This window comes from Diceros bicornis, chromosome 17, assembly GCF_020826845.1.
Source record: "Diceros bicornis minor isolate mBicDic1 chromosome 17, mDicBic1.mat.cur, whole genome shotgun sequence".
In the NCBI taxonomy this organism is placed as follows: Eukaryota; Metazoa; Chordata; class Mammalia; order Perissodactyla; family Rhinocerotidae; genus Diceros; species Diceros bicornis.
The window spans coordinates 7,549,648-7,572,000 of record NC_080756.1 but is presented as its reverse complement, the minus strand read 5'-3'; the positions used below and the strand labels follow the sequence as shown (position 1 = coordinate 7,572,000).

The 22,353-nt window shown below is 34.9% G+C and overlaps 1 protein-coding gene across 5 annotated transcripts in view; it reads left to right on the top strand.

Moving 5' to 3' along the window:
* USP15 (ubiquitin specific peptidase 15) overlaps positions 1 to 21,390 on the top strand; it is a 122,425-nt gene extending 101,035 nt beyond the window's left edge. For 3 of the 5 annotated variants that reach the window (XM_058557746.1, XM_058557747.1, XM_058557750.1), the window contains 11 exons: positions 4,612 to 4,695; positions 4,786 to 4,880; positions 4,980 to 5,171; positions 6,538 to 6,653; positions 6,830 to 7,102; positions 9,037 to 9,107; positions 9,454 to 9,569; positions 10,243 to 10,392; positions 11,958 to 12,061; positions 15,475 to 15,563; positions 19,428 to 21,390. In XM_058557746.1, the coding sequence (XP_058413729.1) occupies positions 4,612 to 4,695; positions 4,786 to 4,880; positions 4,980 to 5,171; positions 6,538 to 6,653; positions 6,830 to 7,102; positions 9,037 to 9,107; positions 9,454 to 9,569; positions 10,243 to 10,392; positions 11,958 to 12,061; positions 15,475 to 15,563; positions 19,428 to 19,610 (1,473 nt within the window). In that variant the 3' untranslated portion in view covers positions 19,611 to 21,390. The other 2 variants (XM_058557748.1, XM_058557749.1) reach the window with 2 other exon arrangements.
* The last annotated feature ends 963 nt before the right edge of the window (positions 21,391 to 22,353 follow it).

Here is a 22,353-nt window from a genome sequence, read left to right as displayed (position 1 = left end):
CCTGTAGTTTTTAGGCATCTTAAGAACTTGGAAGAGAAATGAAAATTTAGTTAGACTAAAAATGCTTGCTTCAGTAATGTGCTGATCTTTTAACAGTTTGGAATATCAAATATTTATTCTATTCCAAGAACCCTGTGGTAGGCCTTAATATCAGTTGTCTGCCTGATTCTATTACCTAGTGTTGAAATTGGATTGTTTTACATTTTGTGGAGCCAAGCACTGATTTTCTCCCTTTATTAATCAATTAATCTTTTTCTGACACTTGACCTATCCAGGTAAAAGTAATTCTTTCCTCTTCTACCTTCTGTTTCCCTAAATTCTATTATAGGACTTATCAAATTTTATTGTGGCATTTAGTTTACTTTGATCTTTTCTCCTGTAAACAATAAGTTCTTTGAAGATAGGGACCTTGTAAATCTATGTATTTCCAACCCTCCTGACTTGTAGGTACTAATGCAGAAGTGTTCAAAAATTTTATTCATTCAAATATGTATTGAGCACCTACTGAGTGTAAGCCTCTGTTTGGTAAACAAAGCAGACATGATTCCTGCCTTAGAAGAGTGTTCACTAAAGATCCTTACTTAGAGTTCTAGCCTGATAGTGCAGTTTGTTAGAGCATAATAGTTGTATTAGTCTGCTCAGGCTGCCAGAACAAAATACCATAGCCTGAGTGGCTTAAACAACAGAAATTTATTTTCTCACAGTTCTGGAGGCTGAAAGTCGAAGATCAGAGTGCCAGCATGGTTGGTTTCTAGTATAGACTCTCTTTCTGGCTTACAGATGGCAACCTTCTCACTGTGTCCTCACATGGCAGGGAGAGAGAGAGAGCATGCACAAGCTTTCTGGTATCTCTGCTTTTAAGGGCTGTAATCCCATCATGAGGGCCCCACCTTCATGATCTCATCTAAACCTAATTACCTCCCAAAAGCCCCATCTCCAAATACCATCACATTGGTGATTAGGGCTTCAGCATATGAATTTTGAGGGGACACAATTCAGTCCGTAGCAGTATTCATTAAATCTATATGAAAGGTATGTTTTGAACAAAATTATGATCTTACTGTGCCTTTAGTGGAAGTGTTTGGGCTTACTATCAACTAGGGCATAGTATATGGAGTGTTCATGAAAATATAGTGCTTTCATTCAACATAATTAAAGTCTAGTAGAGACTAGTCATGTACTGGACTCAGTTACACACATTTCACCCATTTCTTTTGCTGCTGCTTTATGTTTCCTTCTCATTGTTCAACTCATTGAACCTGATGCCCTCACGTCAGTATTTCATCCAGTAGTGCTGAGAATATTATAGAGAGTAAGAGAGACATGGTACTTGCCCTTATCCATGAGCAGGGCCAATGAAGACCTGCTTTTATTTTTGGCCAGGGAATATATATTCACATTTCTAAAATCACATCTTTTAGATACTCACTAATTCACTTGTTTATAGGTATATTAACATTCTTTTCGATGGAAAGACACTATAGCATGGCTAAACTGCGCTCTTACCTCTCTAAGTTTGTAACTTTACAAATGTATGCCAATCAGTATAATATAGAATAAAAGAGTATAAAACAATGAGTAAAAATTTATTACAAAAAAAATGTAGCTACTCTGAGAGCACATTTGTTAAAGACAGTACTCTCCCATGCTGATATAAAGTAATCTGTATTTTATAGAGGCAGATTGCATTCCAGTTACACGTTAGCCCATAAGGTATGTGTTGAATGTTCTCCCATAATTGGGATTTTAAATTATTTTTTCAGCAATGTGAATTTCATCAGTTTTGTTGACCAAAACTGTAAATTTGTGAAGGTTAGAGCCATGGTCAGCACAGAGGAATTGGGATTTCTTTTCCACTTGGAGGCAGTAACAACTCAAATACAAAATGTTAGCCTCACTGTACTCTAACCAGCTGGAAAGGAAAGGGACATTAGCTGAGTTAGCCTACTTGATGAGTTTTCCCATCATTGAAGTTGATGTACAGGTCATAGAAGTTTATTAGTAATTGTATTGAACGTGTGTTATGTATTGGACTTTCATACTGTGCAAGGTGCTGGAAATACAAAGGTGTTCCTAGCCCTTGTTCTCAAGAAGCTTGTCTATGGTGTGAAAAGTGCTGTGACAGGGTACTTGTAGTAGTATACAGAAGGAGTAACCTACCCAAACTGGCAGTGGTGCCTGTGTTGAATTCTGAAGGATGATTAGGTTATAAGCACGTGAAAGCTGGAAATAAAAGCATTATAGACCAAGAGAGTGGCATGTACAAAGGGCTGAAGGCAAAAGAGGACATGGCCCACTTCTAGAAACTACAAGTAGATAGTATGGAAACTAGAAGCTAGATCACAAAAAACCTTGATACCGTGAGACGAAGTTTAGACTTCATCCTAAAGAAAAGGGGAGCCATTAAAGGTTATTAAGAAGAGAGATTTGTGGCCAGACTTGTGTTTGAAAAAGAAGACTTTGGCTAGTGCAAAGATTGGATTGGAAAGGCTTAGATCGGGTGTGCTAAGACCAGGTAAGAGGTTTTTGCAGTGATCAGATGACAGATGACAAGGGCTCAAACTCAAGATTAGTGTCAGGATTGCAGTTAGATAGAAGAACCAGTTGAATGTAGGAGGTGAAAATGTTTAATAGTGTTCAAAGATGATGCCAAGTTTATTGGATTGGAAAACTGTGGAGATAGTGATGCTATTTGCATTAATGCATTATATAGGAAGAAAAGTTTAAGAAGAAACATATTTTAGTATTGGATATGTTGACCTAACATGACCTAAGTCTGTGTTTAGTAATTGAACATGTTGACATGCATGTGGAAAATTTAGATAGAGATACCAATGGACATTGATTTTATGTATCTAGACTAGAGGAGAGAGGTCTGTACTTGAGATATAAATTGGGCAGTGAGCTCTATGAAGATGGTAGTGAATGTCTTAGAAGGATGAGATCACTGAAGGCTAAGGTGACCCTGTAATTTATCATCTAAACCAGAACTCTTTTAAGAACAAAAGGGGCCATTGTTAAGGATTAGATCAGGGCAGCAGGCTAATCCAGGACTGGCCAAAGCAAACCAGGATATATTGTCACCTAGTCTAAGGAGAACGTATAGAATTGAGAAGAGGGCTAAGGATAAAACTCTAAAGGACACTAGCGAAGAGCCTCAAAAGAAGGTGTGACCAGGGCAATAGAAAAGAATAAGAAGTAGTGTTGTAGGGAAAGGAAAAGTTTAAAGGAGGAAGTGGTCAGCAGTCATGCTACAGAGAGGTCAATAAAATAAGGACTGATAAAGATTTGATTTTATGATAGTATTGACAACCTTGGTAACAGGTTAAATAAAAAGGTGAAGACAAAAGCCAGGAGTGGATTGATAGGTGAATGGGAGGTGAGGAAGTTAGGATAGTCAGTGTAGATATTACTTTCAACATGGTTATTTATAAAGCAGAAAAGAAAGGGAGATAATTAGAGGGGAATTATTAGAGGGAAAGCAATAAGGGACTGTTTTGTTTTTTGAGAGACTCCTATCTATCTATCTATCTTTTTATCTATCTATCTATCTATCTATCTATCTATCTATATATCTATATATCTATATATATCTATTCCAGTAAGCACTGGAATAGTCAAGATAAAGAGTCAAGATAAAATAGTCAAGATGTAAGAGTCAAGATAAAATGAAATAAAGGATAATTGCTGGGTTTAGGTTCCAGAGGAAGCAGAAGAGTATGGGATCAGAGCACAGATGCTAGGGTTAGCCTTGAATGGGAAGAGTGACACCAGATTCTTTTTCCATGTGTTGAAAGAGACAGAGAAAAGGACCTTTTAAACTCAAGTTTGTAGGGAGACAGGAGATTGGAGATTTCCCTATCTAGTAGCCTCTGTATTCTAGGTGAAATAGGTATTCTGCTGATAGTGAAGTGAGAAGTGGTGAAATAGGAAGCCTAAGGAATGGTGAAGATTTTAAATAGTTATTCAGAGAGTAAGCAAACAAGGGATACACGGAAGGACTTCTGGCTGGTATTGAAGGATCAGTTGAGATTGGGCACTGTGAATTTGTAGTGCACCAGTCTCTAAAGTTGGGCAGTTTTCTCCAGCATATCTAAATAGCCCTAAGAAAGTGTAACAAGAATAAAACTGAATAACAAAGTAGTTAAAGATTGTACAATGGAGTAGTTGAAGTGATGAATCATGTGGGGTCTGGATGGAAGGGCATGAAGAAAGTAGAGAGGTAGTAAACTGGGAGAAAATTGAGAGTTAAAAAGACTAGAGATCTCAATGCAAGCCAAGAATAGGAAAGAATGAGTTTACAGGAAAAGTAAGCAGTGGTTAGACAGTAACCTGTTGAGAGTTTAGAATATCAGAGGTGGAGCGGGTTATGACAAGGTCCAAGAAGTGAACTACAATTAAGTGTAGGTCTTGGAATTGAGGAGCCAAAGAACAGTAAGGCTAAGATAAATCCTCCATATGGATATTGTCACCCAGGATGATGGCAAGATTGGAGACAGACAATGTGAGCCAAATGCCAAGTGAAGGTGAGGAAGCAACCATGAGGTCAGTCTCATCTACTGAATATTTTTTCCAATGTAATAAATTCATTACAGTTTTTTTGTTTTTTAGTACAAAGTGGTTGTCCCCAAAATTGGAAACATACTTGATCTTTGTACCGCGTTATCTGCTTTGTCAGGAGTACCTGCAGATAAGGTAAGATGTTTCTGGGTTTGAAGTATGTAAGTTGGAGTTTAGCTTTTCAGTGTTGTAAAACCAGCTTAATAGAAATTTATTTTCTTTTAGATGATAGTTACTGATATATACAATCATAGATTTCACAGAATATTCGCTATGGATGAAAACCTTACTAGTATTATGGAACGGGATGATATTTATGTGTAAGTATAAAATTCATTGTGCAGAATATGACTTGAGAAAAAATTCAGAAGAAATAACATAAAAGTTTTCAGAGTTTATAGTCAGTTGTGTCCTTGTAGGTTTGAAATTAACATCAATAGGACAGAAGATACAGAGCATGTGATTATTCCTGTTTGCCTAAGAGAAAAATTTAGACACTCAAGCTACACCCACCATACTGGTTCTTCACTTTTTGGTCAGCCTTTTCTTATGGCTGTACCACGGAACAATACTGAAGATAAACTCTATAATCTCCTGCTTTTGAGAATGTGGTAAGTGCCAGACAATTCTATGTTAACAAAACAAAATGTAAAATTGCTAATAAAAGCAAACGTGCAAGTTACTATGAGACTATATTTAGGTAAGTCTGTATTATCTCAACTTGGTTTAACAATTTAAAAAATCAAATTGTAGTCTGATCTAGTTTCTTGATCATGTAGAACACAGTAATTTCAAACCCGAGAAACATGAATTCTTTTAGCTGTTTTACACCAAAAGTTTACGGTTGAAAGAAAATAGGAATTTATCATGTAAACACTCATATCATAACAAATGTCAGATGCTTCGTTTCTTTATACACACTGCTAGTTCAAGAACTCGTACTAGTAAATAGTTTTATTTACAAGGATAAACTTTCATGGTTGATAGTATTGTAAGGCAACCCCTTTTTGTCTTCCAGAAATCTTGATGTGAATTACAAGGCAATCAAGAATGCCATTTGATCTCCGTATTTTATCCTTTATAGCTGACATATTTAATATTCTTTCCTGCATACCTGTTTTAATCATTATAGTCCCATAACCCATATATAAAGATCACATTATACAACTGTAAGTGATATTAGCAGTAATATATATCATCTAAATGAGCATCTTTATATAATATTTTTTTTAAGTTGAGAAATTATTTGCCACAAACTTTTTTTTTTAAACCTTTTTTTTTTTTTTTAAAGATTTTATTTATTTTATTTTTTCCCCCCAAAGCCCCAGTAGATAGTTGTATGTCACAGCTGCACATCCTTCTAGTTGCTGTATGTGGGACTCAGCCCCAGGATGGACGGAGAAGTGGTGCCTCGATGCGCAACCGGGATCCGAACCGGGGCCACCAGCATCGCAGCGCGCGCACTTAACCACCAAGCCACAGGGCCGGCCCTGCCACAAACTTTTAACATGTGAAAGGAAGATGTTAAGGGGCTGGCCTGGTGGTGTAGCGGTTAAGTTCACGTGTTCCACTTCGGCAGCCTGGGGTTCGCCGGTTCGGATCCCAGGCACGGACCTACACACCGCTTGTCAAGCCATGCTGTGGCAGCGTCCCACAAATAAAGTAGAGCAAGCTGGGCACAGATGTTAGCTCAGGGCCAGTCTTCCTCAGCAAAAAGAGGAGGATTGGCAACAGATGGTAGCTCAAGGCTGATCTGCCTCAAGCAAAAAAAAGAGCAAGATTGGCAATAGATCTTAGCTCAGGGCAAATCTATCTCACCAAAAAAAGAATAATAGTTAATTAGTTAATTAATACTAATAAAAACTTGAGTTAGAGGTAGAGCAATTAAAAACAAGTTTTATTGAAAGAATGGGAAACTTTTTCTTAAGTTTTTACCTTTGTAGAACTGAACTTGTTTGATTTCTGATTTTATTTAAGCCGATACGTCAAAATATCTACTGAAACCGAAGAAACAGAAGGATCCCTACACTGCTGTAAGGACCAAAATATTAATGGGAATGGCCCAAATGGCATACATGAAGAAGGTTCACCAAGTAAGACTTCCCTGTTAAATTGTAAAGACTTTTCACTTGGATTGTTGCCTCAGAGAAAAGAGGATGGGATTAAGGAACTAAAAAATATCTACAAGCCTGGGAAAAATAATGTTAGTATTAATAATTTTTAAATGTAGCATTGGATTTATTTAAAGACTTCTAATATCTAAAATTAGGTGAAATGGAAACAGATGAGCCAGATGATGAATCCAGTCAGGATCAAGAACTTCCCTCCGAGAATGAAAACAGTCAGTCTGAAGATTCAGTTGGAGGAGATAATGATTCTGAAAATGGATTATGTACTGAGGAAACTTGCAAAGGTCAACTCACGGGACACAAAAAACGATTGTTTACATTCCAGTTCAACAACTTAGGCAATACTGATATCAACTACATCAAAGATGATACCAGGCATATAAGATTTGATGATAGGCAGCTTAGGCTAGATGGTAAGTATCTCTGAAAAATGACTTGAACCCTGAACTTTAGCAAATCATCTTATTTTTTTTAGGTGAAAACCATGAAATTCAACATTGTCGTGAAAAATAATATTTATTTATCTAAAAATCTTAAATGAAAGCCTTAATTTCTAAGTATACTAAAACACATGTCAATGTTTATTAAATGGGGTTAACCTATTATGCTTAGGTTTCGTATCTTTTTTTTTCTTTTTTCCAGTAACTTTATTGAGATCATAATGGTTTATAACATTGTACAATTTCAGTTGTACTTTGTTGTTTATCAGTTTCTGAGTAGACTTCATCGTGGTCACCCCAAGTAGTCTAATTATTGTCTGTCACCGTACATATGTGTCCCTTTACCCTTTTCACCCACCCCCCACCCCCTTCCTCTCTGGTAACCACTAATCTGTTGTCTTTATCCATGCGTTTGTTATATTCCACATATGAGTGAAATCATGCAGTATTTGTCTTTCTCTTTCTGGCTTATGTCACTTAACATAATACCCTCCAGGCCCATCCATGTTGTTGCAAATGGGATGATTTTGTCTTTTTTTATGGCTGAGTAGTATTCTATTATATATATATATATATATATATATACACTACATCTTCTTTATCCAATCATCAGTTGATGGGCATTTGTGTTGCTTCCATGTCTTGGCTATTGAAACAATTCTGCAGTGAACATAGGGGTGCATAAATCTCTTTGGATCATTGGTTTCAAGTTCTTTGGATAAATGCCCAGTAGTAGTGGGATAGCTGGATCATAGAGTATTTCTATTTTTAATTTTTTGCAAAATCTCCATACTATTTTCCGTAGTGGCTGCACCAGTTTGCATTACTAACAACAGTGTGTGAGAGTTCCCTTTTCTCCACATCCTCTCCAACATTTGTTGTTTTTTGTCTTGGTAATTATAGCCATTCTGACCAGTGTAAGGTGATATCTCATTTTGATTTGCATTTCTCTAATAATTAGTGATGTTGAACATTGTTTCACGTGTCTGTTGGCCATCTGTATATCTTCTTTGGAAAAATGCCTGTTCATATCCTCTGCCTATTTTTTGATTGGGTTGTTTGGTTTTTTTGTTGTTGAGTTGTATGAGATCATTTTGGTGATCAACCCCTTGTCAGATAAGTGATTTGCAAATATTTTCTCCCATTTGGTGGGTTGTCTTTTCGTTTTGTTCATGGTTTCCTTTGCTTTGCAGAAGCTTTTTAGTCTGATGTAGTCCCATTTGTTAACTTTTTCTTTTGTTTCCCTTGCCCAGTCAGACATGTTATTTGAAAAGATGCTCCTAAGATCAATGTCAAGTAGTGTACTGCCTATATTTTCTTCTAGGAGTTTTAGGGTTTCAGGTTTTACATTCAAGTCTGTAATCCATTTTGAGTTAATTTTTGTGTATGGTGCAAGATAATGGTCTACTTTCATTCTTTTGCATGTGGCTGTCCAGTTTTCCCAGCACCATTTATTGAAGAGACTCTCCTTTCTCCGTTGTATGTTCTTGGCTCCTTTGTCAAGATTAGCCTGTCCATAGATGGGTGGGTTTATTTCTGGGCTTTCAGTTCTGTTCCATTGATCTGTGTGTCTGTTTTTGTGCCAGAACCATGCTGTTTTGATTTCTATAGGTTTGTAGTATATTTTGATGTCAGGGATTGTGATGCCTCCAGCGCTGTTCTTTTTTCTCAGGATTGCTTTGGCTGTTCTGGGTCTTTTGTTGTTCCATATAAATCGTATCTTTTTTTTCTTTTAAAACTCCTAAAATATTTTAGTGGCTTGGAAACAGCGATTTGCCCTGATCACCTGTGCAAGTAGAAAAGATTGCCATTTTTTTATTCTGGTACATATCTTAACATTAAAATATATTAATTTTAACATGAAGACATATTAAATTTTAAAGAAAAAAATATGTTTTCCACCTTAGAAAGATCTTTTCTTGCTTTGGATTGGGATCCAGATTTGAAAAAAAGATATTTTGATGAAAATGCCGCTGAGGTAAGTCACTCATTCCTTCTTTATCTTTCCCATGTTGATCACACTGTTTTGTTACACTCTTTGACTTCTACCAGATATTTATTTTGCTAGTAGAAAATTGGTTATGTACTAGTAGAGAAAAGGCTTGTTGGTTTTGAACATGCCTTCTGTTTATCCTTTTGAGTCGTCCACATAGGTGTGTATACAGGAGTTACTTAGAAGTGTGGTGTAAATCTCAGCTGAAATAAGCGTTATGATTCTTTTGAGAAAGTTTAGGAGTTTTTCATTCCAATTCATAGTAAGATGGTATCACTAAAATGAGTTTTGTTTCATTTGTTCTCTTAACTCAAGAAATACTTCTCTTTAGGATTTTGAAAAACATGAAAGTGTGGAATATAAACCTCCTAAAAAGCCCTTTGTGAAATTAAAAGATTGCATTGAGCTTTTTACAACAAAAGAAAAGCTAGGTGCTGAAGATCCCTGGTAAGACACAAAGTTAAATAATTGTTTCTAATTATTTTCTTAAGGGTTTATACTGAGGTATGTGCTACCTCAAGTTGAAAAAGTGATGACTAAATTCCCTTTGATATTTTAAATAATAAGAATTTCTTTATATGATAATAGTCTGTTAAGAGGAATGAGACTGTCTTTAAAAGTATATTATAATGTTAAGCTTTGATCTCATTACAATATTTTCTATAATAGCCATTTTACTATGAATAATTAATTTTAGTTACTTTTTCCCAAGAATTTTTAGCTGTGCAGCCATTTTGAAAGAAGCTTTTTTAGGAAAATCATAATGCTATGTTTTGTGGTGTTATTAATTCCATTAGAGCCCAGGAGTTTTGAGATTTTCTAATACCTGTATCTCAGCACAATTTTGTGATACATCCATGTCTTTTTAGCATACTGAAATGTAAATAATCTACCCTCATCGTATCTTTGAATACTTATTTACATATTAATTTATGATGGTTTTATCTATTTGGAAAATGTATCGAAGGTAAAAACAATAACAGGATTTCCTGTCAGGCTGGTACATATTAGGCTTACATACAGTAATTGCTCACTGAATAAATGTAGAACTTTCCAAACATTTTTTTCCCATTATTTTCATTACCTCTGTCAAGTTTTAAATATTTCTCTTTATGTTTAGGTATTGTCCAAATTGTAAAGAACATCAGCAAGCCACAAAGAAATTGGATTTATGGTCCCTGCCTCCAGTTCTTGTGGTCCATCTGAAGCGATTTTCTTACAGTCGCTACATGAGAGACAAGTTGGATACTTTAGTTGATTTTCCTATCAAGTAAGTTTTGATTGTACTTCATAAACTTTGGGCAACTCTACTTTTTTTAAACATCAGGTAGCATTTGACCCAATTTCAGTTTTTGAGTGTATTTTTAAGTAGTTCCAACAATTTGTAACGATCAGTAACAATTTTTTTTCCTTCTTAGAGATTTTTCAAAGAACAAAGAGAAAATATCCTTTTTAAAAAAACAGAATAAAACTCATTCTGTGTTACATTTATCTTATGGGTTCCTTGGCCCTGCTTATAAATCTGAAATACTTTATGAGATGTTACTGATTTTGTTTTCCTAGAATTTATTTCATTATTAATTATCAATTATTCCTAAATATGCTTTTAAAAAAAGACTAAAGTAGTATGAAAATAGAATAATGGAATTGCTTGAAAGAATAATAAATCATACCTATCGTGTCATCCTTCAGTTTTCTTATTGCATTGTCCAGAGTATGATATCATATTTGTAAAAAGGTATAAAGAAATCTGGAGACAGCATCTTTGTAGTCCTTTTTTTTTTTTTTAAAGCTTTCACTAAACATAATTGAGAATTCAGAACAACAACAAGGGAATATTGTATTCTCATTCACATAGTCCAGGAAGGACTTCATCACACAATATTTTGCAACAAGAACTTGGTATTCTCCCATTTTGCTAAAAGAACATTGATAGTTTTCTTTCATATTTCATGATATTTTTGCATCAAATTTGCTTCATATAGTTAGTAAGTAGATAAATGTTGAAGACGGGTATGTATACCAAAGTGATTGGAAGGAAGTAGATGAGCTAATAATGAAAACATTCTTTGGATTGCTTATTCTAATTGGTGTTTATAAATTTAAAGTTGAAAATGTTTTGCAATTATGGAACAAAAAGTGGTAATTTTTTCTTCAACAAAATTATGAGCCATCAGTTTTCAAGAATATAGCATTTTGACAATGTAAATACAAGAACCAGAAGTATTGATAAGCTAGAACCTATTAGAGATGTATTTGAGATTTAGAATAGTTACTGCTTTTTAATGATGCAAGTACAAAAAGAATAACCAGAAATAATGATAAGCAATAATATGGTCATGTTCCAGTTTCATGCATGACATATTATAAACATTTTGTTGTGTTTCAGAGGAATGTTGCCCATTTGGGGTATATAAATCATCAAAACCAGGAAAACAATAGAATAAATATTGGAGTTGAGGTATATTTAAATTATTATAAAATTTCTAAGAAAGTTGTTTTTCACTACCCCTTTATTCTTCCTTAAATAAATCATTCCTAAAAATGACTTTAAAAATTTTTTAAATAAAAATAAAAAGGACCTAGATGGTAAATGGTGATGACTAACAACAATCAGTGGAAAATTTTTAAATTCTCAACCCTAAGAAAATTTTTGCTAAAACATTCAAATCTCAGGGATATATACATGATTTGTTTTAGTTATTTGGCTCTTAGTAATTTCTGTAGTGAGAGATATGTATATATAAATGAAAGTCTAACAACACTGACAGAAGGGAATAGAATTCATTGCATTTAGGGAAAACATAAAACTAACTTGATGTCTTTTTTAAACAGTGACTTGGATATGTCAGAATTCCTAATTAATCCAAATGCAGGTCCTTGTCGCTATAATTTGATTGCTGTTTCCAACCACTATGGAGGGATGGGAGGAGGACACTGTAAGTTGACAATTTACCTTTTTACTAAAATCATGATGTTTGGAAACTCCCAACTTTTTTGCTTAAGATACTTATTACTTCTTAAAGAAACAATGTGAGGTGTGTCTTACAAATAGTAGTTGTTCAATAAGTATTGAACAATGAATGAATCAGCTTTTGAACCTTTTTTACATCAGAAGTAGAGGATTGAGTTAATCATACTCCTGAGTTCAAAGCACAGGATCACCACTGGTCCTTTCAGGGCTCCTGTCCTTCCCCATTCTCCTTCGCCTTCCCTTTCTAAGGTGTTTGATATATGTGTGCTTATAAATCATGCATCATTGTTAATTTACATTATTGGTACTATGCTGTAGATCTTTTTTTCTCTTGACACTTCTCTTGACACTTATCCACGTTGCTTTGTGTACATTTAGTCCCTTCCTTCTAACCACTCATGATTACATCTGCCATATTTCATCTCTCTACTCACTTCATGGTGGACATGTAAATTGCCTTTAACTTTTTACCACCACCTGACTAATAAACATTACTCTTTGTGGTCCCCTATGTGAGAATTTTTTTGAGCTACATATTCAGAAGTGAGATTGCTGGGTAGTAGAGTGTTGAATCACTGCCAGATGGCTGTTAAGTACAGTTATACCAGTCTACAGTCTGTAGTTGATAGATTTTTCTGTTGAAGCATCTTTGCATTCCTGGGATAAATCCTCCTTATCTTTAAGTATTTTTTAATATACCCAGTTGGGGGCCAGCCCGGTGGCGCAAGCGGTTAAGTGCGCGCGCTCCGCTGCGGCGGCCTGGGGTTCGCCAGTTCAGATCCCGGGCGTGCACCGACGCACCGCTTGTCAGGCCATGCTGTGGCGGCATCCCATATAAAGTGGAGGAAGATGGGCATGGATGTTAGCCCAGGTCCAGTCTTCCTCAGCAAAAATAGGAGGATTGGCAGATGTTAGCTCAGGGCCGATCTTCCTCATAAAAAAATAATAATAATAAAATAAATAATATACCCAGTTGGATTTGGTTAACTAATTTTATTTAGGATTGTTACAATTTAATTCATAAGTAAAATGGTCTTGTAATGTTTTTATATTGTTCTTACTTTGGAATCAAGATTACAGTCTAGCCTAATAAAACAGGCTGGGATACTTTACTCTTTTTCTGTTTCCTGAAGCAGCTTGTACAGTATAGGAATTAACTCTTCTTGAAAGTCTAGTAGAATTGACCTGTAAAACTACCTGGACTTTATAGCCCTCCATTTTTCAATTTATGTTATGCTTATTAAAATCTCTTCCGTTTTCTTTTTCCAAAAAGTGTGCATTTTGGCATTCTCTATTTTTCTAAAAATGTATCTGTGTTTTCTAATTGAGAATAGTTGTTTATAATACTCTTATGCTATATTTTTGTCTCTTTTTCATTCTTTTCTCTTTTTTCTTTTTAATTGGTCTTCCCAGAGGTCTGTCTTACTAATTTGTTCGAAGAATTAGCTTTCCATTTTATTAAATTTTTCTTTTCGTAGTTATATATATGTATTCTATCTCATTGATTTCTTCTCTTGCCTTTGGTATATTTTTGATTTCTTCTCTTGCCTTTGGTATATTTTTCTTCTTATTACTTTGGGTTTGCTTTGTTGCTCTTTTTCCAACTTCTTGGGTTGAACGCTTATTAGCTTTTTGCTTTCCATTTTTCTTTTCTCTCTATTGAAGGCTATAATTAAAGCTATAAATTTACCTCTAAATCACTGCTTCATCTCTGTCTCATAAATTTTGAAATGTATTTTCGTTGTCTTTCAATTCTATATATATTTTTAATTTCTTTTTTGATTTTCTAGTTAGCCCAGGGTTATTTAGTGATAGATTTTTGTAAAGCTCTCCTTTTGTTCTTAATTTTAATTTTATTGTATAACAGTTGGGGACATTGTCTATATTATATTAATTTTAGGAGTTTATTAAGATTTCCATGTAGCTCAATACCTAATCTGTTTGCTAAATGTTTGTGTGCTTGAAAAACATATGTATTTCCCAATCAAACATAGAGTTCTATGTTTTCTAGTAGTTTAAGCTTATCAGTTGTATTCAAATCATTATTATATCTGGTTATTTTTGTTGTTCATTCTATTTCAGTGAGAAATTTGTCAAGACTCCTACTAAAGTGTTGATTTATCTTTTTCTCCTAACAGTTTTATTAGGAGAATGCAGTTTATTAATGCAGTTGTTTTGCATTATTAGTTGCATTTACATTTATAATGGGTCACTCTTCTTACTCTGTTGCTCTTTTCAGCAGGATTTGACGGTCTTTTTTTCCCTCTTGTCTGTTTCTCAGAATTAGGAATATTAGTCTAGCTTTCTTTTGATATCATCATTTGGTTTGCAAACTCTGTGTTCTTTTTGTTGGATTTGTCTCTTACAAACCATATTATTGTTAGGTCTTGTCTTTTTATTGTCTAACAATATGTTTCTTTTAATTTGAGAGTACAGTGGTCTTGAGTTCCAATTGACAAATTTACAACCCATAAGAGGCTCCACCCAGAACAAGAATTTTGTTTTGTGAGAGGTAGAACTATTTAGAAGACATAGCCTGTATAGTGTCACTGTTTAGAAGCTGTGACAGCAGATAATTATTTGGGGGACATTTTGCAACTTGGTCTCCTCAGTTACTGGATAGTTTATACAAAGCACGGGATCAGAAAGCGGGCATTTTTTTTTAACTTGAAGATGAAGCAGATCTTTAAGAATTGTGCAGATTAATTATTGCTTTTTACCTCTCTCTTGCTCTGTACTTTTGTTAAAGACTGAAAAAGCGTCTGGTGTAAAAACCACTACAAATTAATAAGATAGTATTGTTGGAAAAATATTTGTCATAGAATATTTAAATTAAGGTTGAAATTTCAAACTTTGGAGTCAGAGACAGACTTGTGTTTAAATCCTGATTCTGCTACCTAACAGCTATAGAGTTGAACAAATTAAGCTTCTCTTGATGCCTCACTTTCCCATCTCTAAAATCAGGAAGATAACGATGATAATACCTTCTTTGAGAGATAATACATATAAAGTGCATAGTGCTGTGCCTGGGACACAATAAGCACTACATGAATGTTAATTACCGTTTATTGTCATTAGTATTGTTATTCTTTGAATTAAAAAATAATAAATCTGTTCTGTTTGCTCCTGAGAGGGGAAAAAATCACAAATTTCAACTTACAAGAAAAGTATTTTAGGCATCTAGATTGTAGGAAATCATTCTGAAAACCTTTAATCAATGGAATCAGTTGACTGTCTAATAGACATAGGCCTTATATAGGTGATTATCATATAATTTTAATAGGTATTCCTTATATAGATGATTTTAAAGTTTTGAGGGTTCCCCCCAGGAAATCGTAGATCAGTTCAGTCACAGAAGTGATTATATTTTTTCATTAGATACTGCTTTCGCAAAAAATAAAGATGATGGAAAATGGTACTACTTTGATGACAGTAGTGTCTCACCTGCATCTGAAGACCAGATTGTGGTAAGTCTGTAATTTATTTCCTGAAAATCAAGGGATCCACTGTTTCAAAGAGGTCTGTGGAGCAATATCATCTGTGTTCTAGTGCTTCTGATAGCTAAGAGAGACTTGCTCTGAGTGTAAAATTGTCCCCTCAGTGGAAATTTGTCTTCTAAATTTGCTCACTAGCAGAAGCATAAATTGCAATTTGAAATTTTTTCTGGTAGTTTTCAACATGAAAACTGGAGTTTTCTCATGAAAATAATAAAATTTTCCTCTGGAAAGTAGGCCCAGACGTTTCTAGACATTGACTACTTAAAGTCAGAATGCTAAAATAGAAAAAAAAAAATCCTTTAAGCACCTTACCATACCTATGATTTTTAAAGTAACGTCTTATCCTTTGACATTTAAACTCAAAACAATATAATTAGATCAAACATATTATAGATTATTTTAAAAGTTAACCCTGTGTATTTGTTACTTTGATATTGTCTGAATAGGAGGAAATTACATTTCTTCACACTTGCATCAGTTTATCAGCCACAGCTGGAGCCAAAATAGTGGTATTTGTTTTGCTTCCCATCAGAACAGATTTTTTTCCCCCCTTGAGGAAGCTTCATCCTGAGCTAACATCTTGCCAGTCTTCTTCTATTTTGTATGTGGGTCGCCCCCACAGCATGGCTGCTGACACGTGGTGTAAGTCCACTCCCGGAAACTGAACCTGGGCCACCGAAGTGGAGCACCCCAAACTTAACCACTAGGCCATGGGGCTGGCCCCATCAGAGCAGAATTTTATCGTCAGACACTGATTGATGAAGAGATGACTAGTATGTTCTAAGAAGAAAGCTAATAAGACTTGCTTGATAAGGGTTTATTTTTCTATAAATTTTGCCTTTCTATAAATGTTATGTATTGATCACAATATTACAAAGAATAAAAAATATAGTATTTGCTCATGTGACCATATTTCCTGTATACAGATTTTCTGTTGATTTGGCAAGCACTGACTGCTTTACTTTAGTTTCCAGTTTAAATGATGTATTCCTTGAGGGCAGAGACTAGCTTTTTTTTAATTTTATAATGCTCTGAATTCAAAAATCTCCAACTTATATTGTTCAATTTAATAAGTTAATAAACTTTCGAGCCCAATTATTGGCATAGTTTTAATCTATCATTGGATGAACAAATATGAAATAATTTTGAATTGTTTCTCCACAGATATTTTATATTTTTATCCATGTATATGTATGTACATGTGTGTATATATATAAATTATGTACTGTTGCTTGTCTCCCTGTAGCTATAACAAAAAACAGAGACTTGAACTCTAATATTTTTTTAAATGTGCAGGTGTCTAAGTTAACTACATTTCCAGTTTATATTAAAACTTTTAATTTCAAGTCATATCCCTCCCTTTTCACTTTTGCTCTCCTCTTTAATCTCTCAACCAAAACATCCTGAAATTGCCTATATCCTCCTTCAAAGTCTCTTTTACAAGACTGCCCTAATCTTGCCTTCAAATAAACAATATATCATGTTTATATACAATATATGAATTTGATGTTACTTTGCATCTTAACAGTAATGATTCTTCATTTAGTCAACAAGTATTTGAGTACCTATTCTACATATAGGACTCTGTTCTAAACAAGGTTAAAAGACAGCTATCTCTGATTTCAAGAGGCTTACAATCTAAAGATGACAGAGAAGTAAATAAATATATCTGATAAGTACTATTAAATATCTTGGCTACATAGAAAGGAGACAGCTGTCTCAACTGATTTGGGGTTAAGAAGACAGGAGCAGTGCAGGGAAGTTTGCATAGAGAAAGTGGCATTTGACCTGAATCTGCAAGTACAAATATGAGTATATTAGACAAAAGAAGCAAAGGTGTCCTAAGCAAAGAGAACAGCACCTACGAAAGCAAGGAGGCGTGACAGAACATGGCATTTAGGGGAACAGCAAATAATTTAGTATTACCGAAAAGAAAGACTTGTTAGGGATGTGGGATGGAAATTAGGGGGGAGCTAGATTTGGCACTCAGATCAAGAAAGATGACATTCTTCATCGTTTAGACCTTTTCTTAAAGGCTGTGCGAAGCATTGGATGATTGTTAAGCAATAGAAGAAGATTGTTAAGTTTGCATCTTCACATCTCTCTGAGAACACTGTAGAAGACAGATTGGAAGGAACTGAGAGAAGAAGCAGAAAGAGCATTATTCAGCCTCCAGCAGAAAGGAAGCTGTCATGTAATTTGAACAGTAAGAGCTTCTAAATTTAAAGTAGTGGTAGTTAAGTGTTTAGACAAGGAGAAAATGGATTTATGAGATATTTACAGGATAAAATTAGGGGCCGGCCCCATGGCTTAGTGGTTAAGTGCATGCACTCTGCTACTGATGGCCCAGGTTCGGATCCCAGGTGCACACCGAGGCACTGCTTGTCTGGCCATGCTGAGGCCGCGTCCCACATACAGCAACTAGAGGATGTGCAGCTACGACATACAACTATCTACTGGGGCTTTGGGGAGAAAAAGGGGACAAAAAGGAGGAGGATTGGCAATAGATGTTAGCTCAGGGCCGGTCTTCCTCAGCAAAAAGAGGAGGATTGGCATGGATGTTAGCTCAGGGCTGATCTTCCTCGCAAAAAAAGCAAACAAACAAACAAACAAAAAATACAAGATAAAATTAGTAGGACCTGATTAAGATTAGATATAAAGATAGAGAGAGGCATGGAGGGAGAAGTTGAATATAACTCACTGCACCATTCACCAAGATAGGAAATATAGGAAGAAAATGTGCTTTTGAAGTTTGAGGTAGCTGTATGATAGCTATGTGGAAATTCCCATTAAGTAGTTGGGCTAATAGGACTAGAGTTCAGGCCTGAGAATTGGCCTAAGTTAGAAATTTGAGTTGTCAGTCTTAGGTGGCAGTTGAAGCCATAGGTTTGGAGGAGTCGCCCAGTGAGAAGATACAGATTGAGAAAGAGTAGGGGGCTAAGGACAGAACATGACATTTTTTAAAGGTCAGAATTTACTGAACCCGCAGAAAAGTCAGAAGAAATCGTAGAGATAGAAGCTCCAAGGAAAAGTGGTGTCACGGAAGCCAAAAGTGGTTTGAGGCAGGAAAGAGGAGTAGTAAAGCATTACATGCTAGAGAGACACTGACTAAAAGAACTAAAAAGACGTCCATTTAATTTGTTTATAGGAGGTTAGTGACCCTAGTGAAAGCCGTTTCATTAAAATGGTCAGGGCAACCTGACCATTAGATCACATTGAATTGAGGAGTGTGCATGAGAGTGAATCAGGACTATTAGATGACTCTGTCTAGCAGCCTGGCTGTGAGGAAGAGGAAGAGAGGTTCATGGCGGCTAGAAGATGAAGTGGAATGCAGAGGGATTTATGATGGGAAAAGACTTAAGTATTTTTTATGCCAAAGAGTGGAGTAGATAAGGACTCATTAAAGATACACAGTGCTGGTTGATGGAGCAGTATCCTTAAGACAGTAGGGAAGGTTGGACTCTAGAGCAAACAGAATGAAGCGATTAGTATTAGAAAGAAAAAAGGTTACGTTTTCCTTAGAGACAGGAGGGAAGAAGCACAGAATTCTATTTCATGTTAGAGTAACTAGGTTAATCTGTGATATAGTTGCATTTATTTATCTGTCCAGCTAACTTAGAGGAGAATAAAAATGTTAATTCCAATGACCATTCTTCTTTTATGTATAGAAGTCATCTTATATTTAATCAATTTTAGTAACTTCCAGTTGACCATGTATGGTTTTTGTTTGATTTATGCCATCACCAAAATTTGTTACCAGCTAAAAATTCTTGCTGTATTTAATGTGATCTTTGAGAATCATGACCATTTTAACATCCTTTGTTTGTTTCGCAGTCCAAAGCAGCATATGTACTCTTCTACCAGAGACAAGACACTTTCAGTGGAACTGGCTTTTTTCCTCTTGACCGAGAAACTAAAGGTGCTTCAGCTGCCACGGGCATCCCATTAGAAAGTGATGAAGACAGCAATGATAATGACAATGATATAGAAAACGAAAACTGTATGCACACTAACTAATGAAAGTCCTAGAAGCCATAAAAGAGACTTTCCTGCTGGTGGTGTCTATTGAAATGATGAAGTTACCCACCACATTAAACAGAAGTCTGAGATGGGGAGTTTCAGATAAGCGAATGTAAATCCTTTATCAGATTTTAACTTGTGCAGTACTTGAAGTGAAACACAATGAAAACTTTAACAGAAATTGTCTCTTAATACATTTACAGTCTTGTATTTACAAGCTAAATATATATAGGAAATCACAAATAAATCCCTTTTAAGTTTGCTGCTGTTTTGATGAATTATGTTTTCTTTAATTTTTTGGATGTGAGTTAATTGATGACAAATGTTAAATTTGTGGATGTTGGTCATTTATTTTGTTCTAATAATACTGCAAGAAAACTATGGCTAAACTTAGTTTTTGGATAATCTAGTTCATGTGCATTAGGCTGCCACATATACTACTATGATATTTAGCTGCGGTATCAATGTGACATAAATACTGCAGTAGTTTTCTTGGAAAACCAAATTTTCAAATCTATCCCTGGTAATCAATGTGGGCCTATTAAAAAACCAAATCATGATACAAGAAACATTCTTGAAAAAGTTGTTTCCTTTTACAATATCATTAAAAATCCAGATTATAATGTTCATTTTACTGCTACTGTGGAAACAGGTTCTAGATTTCACACTCCATCTAAAGTCATTTTTTAGTTAAATGTAAGTATTTTTTCCTGCTATTGGGATCTATTCCTTAGATATTCAAATTCTTTGTGACTTGCTTTAAAATGCATATCTTTAATCTGGTGTTGGTCCAAAATTAAAATTTTTGCTGTCTGTTTTTCTCTACCCCATTTTTTGGGAATTTGGCAACTTTTAGCTCTCCCATTTACTGTAATATAAGGACAGATTTGATAGTATTCTGTATCCATAGTAATAATTACATCAAGCTTAGATGAGAAATTTTTTTCGTATACTGGTCTTTAAATCATTAATGGACAATTGGCTTTAAAGGTAGGTCTGTTAACTTTCTTTGTGTGTTCCTGATGGAATTCACCATAGCCTTACAGCATTTCTCAGAAGGTAACTTGTTATAAGAGAATTGGCATTTGCATGTTCCAGAGTCAAAACCTGTACAGTATATAAAGCATACAAACCTTGAATTTGATTTTAGTTCACCACATTCAAGGATCCAGGATGCCAAAAATATGTGTGAACATTTGAAACATTTTTTATTTGCTGCTTTTTCCCTTTGATCTAGTTGAGAGAATGTATTGTCAATTGGCATACAATACTGCCTTTAAGAAAATCTAAATGCTGGGGCACATTTCACATATCGACTACCTGAGAAATTGCTTTGTGTCCCACTGTTATTAAAGCAAAAAGTATAATGTTCTTCACTTGAACTAATCAACTACAATAGATTATAAATTGTGTATTGTAAATAAAAGTTCACTCTGTGAGTGCACATTTTGGTAAATTATTTATTTATGTTAGCATTTAAAAGTAAAAAGAAAAAAATGCATTTGACCAGGATAAATGAGGTATGTTGATCATGGCTTTGCTTTATACCTTGATATTAAAGCTGGTTTTTCATCCTGGTATTTTAAAAGCTGCTTTGGGTTTTTTTTCTTTTTTCTTTTCTTTTCCGTTTTCTTTTTGTTTTTGTTTTTTTTTAATGTAAACTAACCTCCTGCATGACAGAGGTTAAAATTTTGTCTGCACTTGAGTTCACTTGAGTTTACAATTGAAATGTGCATGTTTATTTATACAGATTTCAATAAAGCTATTCAAGGCCTTATTTAGTCTTTTATTTCTTACTCTGAATCTTTTTATAAAAATTCCCTATTTTATGGGTAGGTGACTGTATGCTAGACTTTTTAGCTTTCATATAGTTAAAAATAGCAAGGAAAGCAAATCAGAGCAAAATGAATCCTACTGTTAAGGACATGTTTTAAAGTTGATATTTTTAATTTAAATATTCATTCACTAAACAGATGTCTGTTTGTGCACCTGCTAATCACTGCGCCAGAGTCTTGAGATGCAGCAGTGGACAAACGTCCCTGCCCTCACAGATCGGGTAGTCTTTCTGCTGTCTACCAACTAGTAGACTATAGTTCCGTTTTTCTGAGGTTTAAAGAAGATTAACTTTTTGTAGCCCTAGATTGTAGTCTCCATCCTGATTCTCCATAGAGACCGTTCCTGTTTAATGCCTGTGATTAACTTCTATTTCCACTAAAAGAATTGTGTTTTTAAATAGGAAGTGATGTTAATAATGCCATTGAATTTGCCAAACTCAAATGACATTTTCAACTGCACAAAATAAACTGTAAAAATAGTGCAAAAGGCTAATCCACACTCTAATTAAAAGTAGATATTCACAGGTAATACAGGGTGGTAGGAATATATCCAGTCTAGAATTCTGCTTCTAGCTTTGCTGCTTAGTAATCATGTGGCTGTGGACTTAATCTCTCCTAGTCTATTTCTTCACCTGTAAAATAGTAGCAATAATAGCAGCATTTATTGAGCACTTACCGTGGACCAGGTACTGTATTAAAGTGTTGTGTGTATGATCTCATTCAGTCCCACAATAGCTGTGAGGTTGGGACAGGCATCATCCGCACTTTCATATGGAGAAACCAAGGTACGTGGTTCACACAGTGACTATGTGGTGGAGCCAGTATTCTGTCCTCAGATCTGTGTACTACCTCCCACTGTGTTAGAGGGTCTGCCTCGCAGCGTTGTTGAGAGTTCAAATGAGATC